This window comes from Gorilla gorilla, chromosome 6, assembly GCF_029281585.2.
Source record: "Gorilla gorilla gorilla isolate KB3781 chromosome 6, NHGRI_mGorGor1-v2.1_pri, whole genome shotgun sequence".
In the NCBI taxonomy this organism is placed as follows: domain Eukaryota; kingdom Metazoa; phylum Chordata; class Mammalia; order Primates; family Hominidae; genus Gorilla; species Gorilla gorilla.
The window spans coordinates 149,808,047-149,818,684 of NC_073230.2; the positions used below are offsets into that span (position 1 = coordinate 149,808,047).

At 46.8% G+C, this 10,638-nt stretch overlaps 1 protein-coding gene across 5 annotated transcripts; it reads left to right on the forward strand.

The window, feature by feature from the left end:
• Nucleotides 1–442: 442 nt before the first annotated feature.
• On the forward strand, nt 443–10,339 carry NDUFB2 (NADH:ubiquinone oxidoreductase subunit B2). 5 transcript variants are annotated; one of them, XM_031013520.3, is made up of 4 exons: nt 443–624; nt 6,641–6,785; nt 8,641–8,744; nt 10,256–10,339. In XM_031013520.3, exons 1-3 carry the CDS (start codon nt 527–529, stop codon nt 8,713–8,715), a joined length of 318 nt encoding a protein of 105 aa, XP_030869380.1. In that variant the 5' UTR covers nt 443–526; the 3' UTR covers nt 8,716–8,744; nt 10,256–10,339. The 5 variants fall into 5 exon arrangements, with proteins under 5 accessions (XP_030869380.1, XP_055202397.1, XP_055202396.1 ...); XM_055346422.2 differs by having other exon boundaries at nt 457–624; nt 9,812–10,339; XM_055346421.2 differs by lacking the exon at nt 443–624 and adding an exon at nt 1,716–2,034 and having other exon boundaries at nt 9,812–10,339.
• The last annotated feature ends 299 nt before the right edge of the window (nt 10,340–10,638 follow it).

The window sequence follows — 10,638 nt, forward strand, 5'->3', positions numbered from 1 at the left end:
GATCGAATCAAGCCATCTGTGGCACTATCTATTGCTGCGTATGAACTTAGCCTGGCGCAATGCCTGTAATCCCAGCTACTCGGGAAGTTGAGGCAGGAGAATCGCTTGAGCCTGGGGGGCAGAGGTTGCAGTGAGCCGAGATGGTGTCACTGCACTCCAGCCTGGGTGACAGAGCAAGGCCTTGTCTCAAAAAGAAAAAAAAAAAAAAGAATTATACACCACTCAGTTTTAGGAGGGGCAGAACACGGGGAGAGCCCTACAGGATCAGAGGGGCAACCAACAAGCTGTTTCAGAAGGCATGGGGCAGCTCAGCAACCATAAGTTATGCGTGGGCTTTGCTCTCGGGAGAGAGGTTTCCTGCAGCCAAAGGACTCACAGCTAATTTGGGTCAGGAGCGGCTGCCGGCTCCCCCACTCCTGGAGATGAGCGACTCCGTGACGTCACGGGAGGCGCGGGGCGGAGCGCCGGGGAAGAGAAGTAGGCAGGGGCGAGGCGGCTGGGGACCGCGGGGCGGACGCGAGCGAGTATGTCCGCTCTGACTCGGCTGGCGTCTTTCGCTCGCGTTGGAGGCCGCCTTTTCAGAAGCGGCCGCGCACGGACTGCTGGAGATGGTGGAGTCCGTCAGTGAGTGTGGGGCTGGGGATGGGGGCCTCTCCGGCCTGTAGCGGACAGCGCGGGTCTCCCGGACGCTCTCACCTTGACTGGGGCGCCTGAAGAGGCCGCGTCCCGAGGCATGCTGGGACCTGTAGTCCGCCCGTCTCCTGACGCCGCGACTCGAGGAGAGGGACCCCGCTGGCCGGAGGGAGAGGGAGAGACTTCGCTGGGCAGATGGGACACCGTGTGCGGGGCCGTCATGGTCGTAGGGGCCGCCTGCCCTCGGGAGACGCACGCGTGAATGCGGGGCGGGCTGAGCCAGTCGGCGCCGGCGCGGGCGGTCCAGGCGGAGGAAGCAGCCTGCGCGGCGCGTGTGGACGCTCCTGGAGCTAGGCAGGGGGCGGCGGCGGTGAGGCCTAGGGAGGGCGCGGTGCAGGGTCCCGGTGCCTGGCTGCGGAATTTAGGGTAGAGTCTGCTCGGCAGCCTTTAATCGGAGACGTCACGTGGCCGCTTTTTAATGCTGAAAAATCACTCTGGCTGTAGGGAGTGGAGGCGATCGCCCAGAGAGAGCGCCGTCGGGTGAGAGGAGCAGAAAGCCGGAAGCCAGCGCTGGGGCAGCCGCGGCGTTTAGGAGAGTGACAGGCAGAGCCGCCTGCGAGGTGGCCCGAGACGCAGACCGGAGGGCGGAGGGCTGGGGGTGCGAGGTAGGGAGCAGCTGCCGAAGCCGAGTTAGTGGTGTGCAGAGATTCCGTAAGAGCAGGACTGGAAAAGAGTCATGGATGATTCCAGGTCCCTTAGATCATCAGCTACACGTTACCAAGAGGCAGTGTGGGGTCGTGATTCCAAGCGGGATTCTGGCCGCACAGTGGCTGGGTTCAAATCCCACCTCTGCCACACTCCAGCTGTGGAACCTTGGAAGAGTTTCTTATTCTCTTAATGCCTCAGTTTCCTCACCCATTTGGCGTCCATTTGCAAGGAACTAAATGAGTTACTGTTATCTAAAGCGTGTTTGTGTGTGTGTGTGTTTTAGGAGATGGGGTCTGTCAGGCAGGCTGGAATGCAGTGGCGCGATCCTAGCTCACTGCAGCCTCTAACTCCTGGGCTCAAGTGATCCTCCAGCCTCGGCCTCCCAAGGTGTTGGGAATACAGGCGAGCCACTGCGCCTGGCCTCACTAAAGTGTTTAAAACAATTGCTGGTGCCTGCTAAGGACCGTACAAGTATTCTTTAACTGTTGTTGTTATTAAGGAACTGAGGCCCAGGAAATGAAAGGAGTGACTTGCCTGAAGTCCCACATGGATGAAGAATCTGGAGCTGGGGCAGGTGTGGGGTGGGCAGAAGGCAAAGCCCTGTGTGACTTGGGCAAAGACAGTGATGGAGAGCCACGAGCGACAGCCCTTGATCCTGCATGAGGAGATGGGGGAATGCCGATCTTCCCTGAGGTACTGGCTTGCTCATAACACACACTTGTTTCAGAGTGTGTGATAATTAAGTGCATAAATGTTTATGGAGCATCTTCTATATGGCTGCTCCTTTCTAGGTGCTGAGGATATAGCAGAATACGAGAGAGAGAATGAAGTGTACATTCTGGAGAGGAGAGACCAGTAGAAAAGAAAGACCTTTTTTGAGTACTACTAAGGGTTATGAAGAGAATATAGCTGGGGATTAATATGGAGAGTGCGTGGCGTGGGAGTAGAAGGGATATTGTATTTGGGGATGGCGTGGGAATGCCTGGGAGTGTGATTTGAAGCGGGACCTGAGGGCTGAGAAGTCAGCCATGCAGAGACCTCAAGGGAAGAGCCCGGTGGACATAAGAGGGCAGAGGCGGCATCAGGTGGAGAGGCCAGAGCCCGCAGGGTTGGCAGGAGGCCAGGCTGGAGTGGAGCGTAGGGGAAGAGTGGGAGAGACCAGGTCACAGGGACAAGTGTGGGGGCCGGATTAGAGGGGGCTTTGGAGGACTCGGGATTTTATTCTAAGAATCACAGGGAGCCATTGGAGTTTTAAAGCAGGAAAGTAATGTGGTCTGATTTATTTTTTAAAAATGTAACTTTGTCCAGGCGCGGTGGCTCACACCTGTAATCCCAGCACTTTGAGAGGCTGAGGCGGGCGGATCACCTGAGGTCAGGAGTTCAAGACCAGCCTGGCCAACACGGTGAAACCCCATCTCTACTAAAAACACAAAAATTAGCTGGGCATGGTAGTGTGCGCCTGTAATCCCAGCTACTGGGGAGGCTGAGGCAGGAGAATTGCTTGAGCCCAGGAGGCAGAGGTTGCAGTGAGCCGAGATCGTGCCACTGCATTCCAGCCTGGGTGACAGAGTGAGACCCTGTCTCAAAAAAATAAAAATAAAAATGTAACTAATAGAGTTATGGTGCATTTTTGTTTTTAAACTTGACTCTCAAACATTTGAAGTTGGAACAGCCATTATTTCCTTGGATGTTGTTTCTTCCCCATTCTCTTTCCTTCTTACAGGACTTGCTGATAGTGTCTTACTTCCTTATGTTTTTTGATCTTGAGCTTGTTTTCCCTGGAACTTCTTTGAGATCGTGCTTCTCTTAGTCTCTTGAGGGCGCCACCCCAATTCAGGCTCACATTAAATTCTCGGCTTGGGGTTTTTGGTCCACACAGGTCCAACGCAGGTAGTGTGAATTTGGGTGCAAATCTACCTGAGGACTGGCTTCTGATGACAAATTCTTGTTCCCTTGTCCATGGAAGGTTTATTTCTTGTTCACCCTTTTACCATATGGGGTTGCAGCTTTATTCAGTAACCTCGTCATTAGCCCTTCCACCTTGGGTGGGCCCCAGGCTGCGTCTCTTTCCCCACACCTCATGTAGCTATCCTGGTGGAGGTTCAAGGGCTCCCGGTGAAGGCAGCTTCAGTGATTGATTGCTTAGCTTTCAGGCCTTGTTTTTACTTGAATTTTGCTCTTGGTGGATTCCTTCCTTTTGTGCCTGGTCAGTGATGTTTGTAAAAATCTTAAAAATCTCATCTAGCAGCAGAGTTGTTTAATTTGGAGGGTTGTTCAGGGTATCTAGTTTGCCACAATGCAGTTCACAACCTGGTTTGGAACATAACATCGTGAATTAGGTGTTGAGTCTTTGCATTCCTTAATCATGGCAATCGTTGTCATTGTTCCTGTGATATAATTGCAGACTTTCAAATCTTTGTTCCAAAAGGTTTCCATCTTGCAGCCCCTACTTCAGGTTATAATTAAAACAACATGTCACTCTAGCAATAATGAAGCATGGGGAGCTGCTAAGATGGGTTTGAACTATAATGCTGGCATCGGCATTACTCAGATCTTTTTTGTTTTTTTGATACAGAATTTCGCTCTTGTTGCCCAGGCTGGAGTGCAATGGCACGATCTCGGCTCACCACATCCTCTGTCTCCCGGGTTCAAGTGATTCTCCTGCTTTAGCCTCCCGAGTAGCTGGGATTACACGCATGTACCACCATGCCCAGCTAATTTTGTATTTTTAGTAGAGACGAGGTTTTTCCACGTTGGTCAGGCTGGTCTCGAACTCCCGACCCCAGGTGATCCGCCTGCCTCGGCCTCCCAAAATGCTGGGATTACAGGCATAAGCCACCGTGTCCGGCCTTCAAATCTTGTTTTAATCAGTTTTACTGCTGGGCACTTATACCTAGATTGTATCAAAAAGCTATCAAAGAAGAAGGCTCTTGGCCGGGCACAGTGTGGCTCACGCCTATAATCCCAGCACTTTGGGAGGCCAAGGCAGGTGGATCACCTGAGGTCAGGAGTTCGAGACCAGCCTGGCCAACATAACGAATCCCTGTATCTACTAAAAATACAAAAATTAGCTGGGCATGGTGGCACATGCCTGTAATCCCAGCTACTCGGGAGGCTGAGGCAGGAGAATTGCTTGAACTGGGAGGCAGAGGTTGCAGTGAGCCAAGATTGTGCCACTGCACTCCAGCCTGGGTGACAGAGCGCGACTCCGTATCAAAAAAAAAAAAAAAAAGGCTCTTGTTATACTATATTGAATGATCCTACATGGTTTATTTACATAATGTAATATCTATATGCATGGGTAGATCCTGAATGAATAATATAATTGGTATATGAGGACATTACGGAAACAGTATGCTACGTCATTCAAGTTGTAAAGTGGCTATATTTGGTAGGACCTTTTAAACATGATACTTAAAAAAGTACATCTATACACACATCTGCAAAAAATAAACATCACCTTAATCATAATCAGTTATTAATACCTTAAATAGAGCCTTCCAAATAACGGTGTTAAATTTTGGATGACTATTTAGAAAAAAAATGGAATTTATCATTTCAATGTGGTAACGTTGATTTTATCATGCTGGTTGGAATTCTAGTTAAAAGTTAGGTCTTTGATTAATAAAAGGAGAAAATTGTTAATGGTGTGTGTCTGTAGGCAACAGCTTAGGCTTTGCCATCACACAGCACCTCACTGGTAAATCATTAATAATTACAGGCCTTATCATAACATTATGAAAATTAAATGAGTTAAAACTTATCAAATGCTTAGTGTGGTATCTGGCACATGGTAAACACTCAATAACTGCCAGTCATCTTTTAGAGTGGGGGAGGATAAAAGCAGTCTGCCAGCCTGGCAGCATAGGGAAACCCTGTCTCTACAAAAAAAATATAAAAATTAGCCAGGTCTGGGGGTGTACACTTGTATGTAATCCCAGCTACTTGGGAGGGAGGCTGAGGCAGGAGGATTGCTTGAGCCCAGGAGGTGCTCAGTCAGCAGAAGGATCGCTTGAGCTAAGGTCACGCCACTGCACTCTAGCCTGGGCGACAGAGCCTATCTTTAAAAAAACAAACAAAACAGCCGGGCACGTGGCTCACGCCTGTAATCCCAGCACTTTGGGAGGCCAAGGTGGGTGGATCACCTAAGATCAGGAGTTCGAGACCAGTCTGGCCAACACGGGGAAACCCCGTCTCTACTAAAAAAAAAAAAAAACAAAAATTAGCTGGGCATGGTGGCGTACACCTGTAGTCCCAGCTACTTGGGAGGCTGAGGCAGGAGGATCGCTTGAACCCAGGAGGCGGAGGTTGCAGTGACCCAAGATTGTTCCATTGCACTCCAGCCTGGGTGACACAGTGAGACTCTCGCAAACAAACAAACAAAGAAAACAAACAGTCCTAGCTAACGTGTATCAAGAACCACTGCCATGTTACTGTTCACGAATCTGTGCATTCTGAAGACAAGAAATTTTAATGCACTTTCCTACAGGTACGAATTTCTGTGCTACATAAAAGAGAATATGGTTTACAAGCTGATTCTTATCTAGATGAAATTGGCAAACATATTTTATATAGGAATTCTCTTAAAAATTTTTTATCCACTTCTGTTTATTAGCATATATATGGCTGATGAATAGGTTTTAGGAATAGCCCCAGTAGGTGCAAATAATTTAAATTAGATGCAACGTATAATATTTATACTCCACCTGAATAAATTGACTATAACTCTTATGGACTCTGTGCCACAACTTGTCAAGTGTCTGAATGAAAAGAAAAAAGAAACACGTATTCAAACTTACTGTTTAAAGTTCTTTGTTCAGAGCCATTAGCATATTTAATAGGATTTGCGAGTCCTCTCTCCCATATGGTTGTCTTTTAATAAAGATTGTAATAGGCAGAGGACATAATTTGCCTCTCAAATAGATAGCTAAACAAAGCAAAATTAATTTATTTTTCTGAGTAAGTTAGTGACCTGCTAACAAGTTCACAGTCCCTTAACTGAAACCTTTGGGGCTAGCACCCCAGAATCAACACATTCAAATTTCTAGTGCAAAATAATGAATCTTCACTAATTGAAAACCAAAATTAGCCTCTTGTCAGTTTTGGTCAGTTTTTGCTGCTACACATGAAGCAAGCTTAGTAAAAAGTGAGTATTTCAAGGGATTGTGAACTTCTGTCTATATTTCAGTGGAGATGAGAAACATTAGCTTTGGTTCTAGGATGTAACTCAGAGGAGTTTTGGATGACTTAACGCTTTGAGAATGTAGCACACTGTCTGCCATGTTGTTTTGTCTTGCAGTGCCGGTGGTGGTGTGCACATTGAGCCCCGGTATAGACAGTTCCCCCAGCTGACCAGATCCCAGGTGTTCCAGAGCGAGTTCTTCAGTGGACTCATGTGGTTCTGGATTCTCTGGCGCTTTTGGCATGACTCAGAAGAGGTGCTGGTAAGTGCAGGAGAAGAGCACTTGTCGTTTTTTGGGTTGGGGAGGGAGGATGTATTAATAGCTTGTTTATTTTTCTGTTGTAGACCATTTTTCTGTCTGGATATCGCCCTTTGCCACCACTTTTTCTATATGTATATACAAGAATCCTGTTATTTAATGAAACATGTTATCTTCTCACCTTTTTTTACACGAGGATGTATATTTAGGTGGTCCGTTTCTTATGGTTTCTGTTAGGTTGCCATCTTAGGGAGACTAAAAGCTCATTTTTTTTTTTTTTTTTTTTTTTTTTTTGAGACACAGTTTCACTCTGTCACCAGGCAGGAGTGCAGTGGCATAATCTCGGCTCGCTGCAACCTCTGCCTCCCGGGTTCAAGTGACTCTGGTGCCTCAGTCCCTTGAGTAGCTGGGACTACAGGTGTGCACCCCCACGCTGGCTAATTTTTTTTGTTGTTAGTAGAGACGGGGTTTCACCATGTTGGTCAGGCTGCTCTCAAACTCCTGACCTCAAGTGATCCACCTGACTCAGCCTCCCAGAGTGCTGGGATCACAGGCGTGAGCCACCGCGCCTGGCCAGAAATGAATTCTTTTACCTTCTGAACTAGCGGTTCATTGGTAGGTTAGGTTTCACACTTAAATTCCTTTAAATGATGAATGTCTTCTAGTCTGTCCAGAGGCCCAGGGCAGCCAGGTTTGGGTGGGATGGATATGAGTTAACTTGTCTTGAGAAGGGAAGTTAGTTTTAGTGATTTTCTATTTTATTTATTTATTTTTGAGATGGAGTCTCACTCTGTCACCCAGGCTGGAGTGCAGTGGTGCGATCTTGGCTCACTGCAAGCTCCGCCTCCTGGGTTCACGCCATTCTCTTGCCTCAGCCTCCCAGGTAGCTGGGACTGCAGGCGCCCGCCACCACTCCCGGCTAATTTTTTATATTTTTAGTAGAGACGGGGTTTCACCGTGTTAGCCAGGATGGTCTCGATCTCCTGACCTCATGATCCACCTGCCTCGGCCTCCCAAAGTGCTGGGATTACAGGCGTGAGCCACCGCGCCCGGCCAGTTTTAGTGATTTTCTAACATATCATTAGCCTCAACTGAGGTTTTACCACATTTGCAGACCGTTCTTTGGGAAATTACGTCTTTAAGACATTGAAATCTGTGCTTGTTTATCCAGGATACTTTGAACTGTAGTAAATTTGGGTTTGTTTCCAGGATAGGAAAAAAATCTTAAGCAGTATGTAAGTTTTAGAAGCATCAGGTTGCTTCATATCCCATTTCTCTTAGAACTTCTCTGTGCCGTTGTCCTTCAGTAAGGAGCTGCCTGGGTGTCTGTGAACTGTCCACACATTTACTATTTGAGGTGCCCCTGCCTCACTGTAGGTCAGCTGTCCAGAGTATGTACAGTATGTATAGCTGTTAGGCCTGAGATGATGATGATGCAGCCAGATAAGCCCTTAGATCAGGATTGGAGATGAGGAAGTCCACCTGAGGCTTCTCCATTTCACAGCAGTAATGTTAGGAGAGTTGGAAACATATTTTGCCAGGACTTTGCCAGGATGTCAGGAACCTTTGAAACCTATTGCCTCCACTTCCCCCTACCCTCCCTCTATCACAGACATGTACCATTGGCTTAGGCTGGTACCTCCAAATGGGGAGGCTTTTAAAATTCAGACCAGAGCCCATATAATGAACAAACTAAAGAACAGGTGGGCCATCGAATAATTAAAGTAGAATTTGTTCCTGTGGTCAGGGGCTGAGCCATATTGTTTTTTTTTTTCTTTCCAAGATTTATTTAACAATTTAATTAGTTGCACGGAATGTAAATTCTTGACTTTTCTTTCTTTTAAATGGTTGTCACCAGGGTCACTTTCCGTATCCTGATCCTTCCCAGTGGACAGATGAAGAATTAGGTATCCCTCCTGATGATGAAGACTGAAGGTGTAGACTCAGCCTCACTCTGTACAAGTGGGTGTGCTCCAAATGTCTTTATGTCATACTTACCTTTTTTCATAAACATTAGTTTTTACTTTGTGCCTATGATGGACTTGAAAAAACTGCATATTCTAACAGCATGAAGTTGAGTTAACCATGTCTTGTATCTGCTTTTTTTTTTTTTTTTTTGAGACAGGGTCTTGCTCTGTCGCCCAGACTGGAGTGCGGTGGCGTGATCTGGGCTCACTGCAACCTCTGCCTTCCAGGTTCAAGTGATTCTCCTTCCTCAGCCTCCTGAGTAGCTGGGATTATAGGCACATGCTACCACACTTGGCTAATTTTTGTATTTTTAGTAGAGGCAGAGTTTTGCCACGTTGGCCAGGCTGGTCTCGAACTTCTGACCTCAAGTGATCTGCCCACCTCAGACTCCCAAAGTGTTAGGATTACAGGTGTGAGCCACCGCGCCTGGCCATGTATCTGATTTCTGCCTTAAGTTTTCACATTTGCTTTGGTCTCTTCTTCCTTTTCATTGTATGTTTTATTTTATTTACATTTTTTATTTTGTAGAGACAGGGTGTCACTATGTTGCCCAGGCTGGTCTCGAACTCCTGGGCTCAAATGATTCTCCTGCCTCTGCCTCCCAAAGTGCTGGGATTACAGGCATGTGCCACCACACCTGGCCCATTGTATAATAAAAAAAATTTTTTTTCCTAAGTTAGGTTATAATTTTAGGGTTTCATTTATCCATCCACTGATCAAAGATATATTAAGACCAATTCTGTGCCAAGCACAGGCCTACAGTGGTGAACAGGACAGATGGAGCTTACAGTACGTAGCTGCAAAACTACAGTGTCCTGCTCTCAACATTTAAATAGATCCAGCATATGGGAGTATTACTATATAGAACTATATGAAAACTAACTCTTTAAACAGTAAAGGGTTATGGCTTTTTCATTTTCCAGGTCAGGAAGTCAAGAGTTTTTCTTCTTTAAAAAGGGAGGTACTAAGAAGGTTCCCTTTCCCCATAAACCCCTAGGGGTTAAGATGTTTTTATTTAACATGCTTTTATTTTATATTTTATTTTATTTGATTTGAGACAGGGTCTCATTCTGTCATCCAGACTGGAGTGCAGCGTGATCATGGCTCACTGTAACCCCAACCTCCTGAGCTCAAGTGATTCTCCCGCCTCAGCCTTCTCAGTAGCTGGGACTACTACTCTTGGCTAATTTTTGTATATTTTGTAGAGATGAGGTTTTGCCATGTTGCCCAGGCTGATCTCAAATTCTTGGACTCAAGTGATCCACCTCTTGGCTTCCCAAAGTGTTGGGATTACAGGTGTGAGCCAGTGTACCTGGCCAACAAATTTGTTTTAATGACTGGACTGTAAACCCTCGAGAGAGGAAGGGTGATTTTGCTTCTCTTGTCTACAAGGCTGTCACATGATCGGTGCTCAATAAATACTTGAATAATTGAATAAATGAATTATGGATTTGAATTAGTGAATATAAAAGTACTTAAAGCTTTCTACTTTTGTTTTCCTGCAGGAGCCAGGTGAGAATTTCAAGGATTATCGACTTCATATTGCACATTAAAGTTACAAATTAAAGTGGCTTGGTCAAGAATGAGAATGGAGTTATGGATCTTTTTTTTTTGGGGGGGTGGGGTGGTAGAGAGGTGGTGAGAGGGGGGCGGGGGACAAGTCTCACTCTGTCACCCAGGCTTGAGTTCCATGGCATGATCTCGGCTCACTGCAGCCTCCACCTCCTGGGTTCAAGCAATTCTCCTGTCTCAGCCTCCCAAGTAGCTGAGACTACAGGTGCCCGCCATCACGCCTGGCTAATTTTTGTATTTTTAGTAGAGATGGGGTTTCACCATACTGGTCAGGCTGTGTCAAACTCCTGACCTCAGGTGATTCACCCGCCTCGGC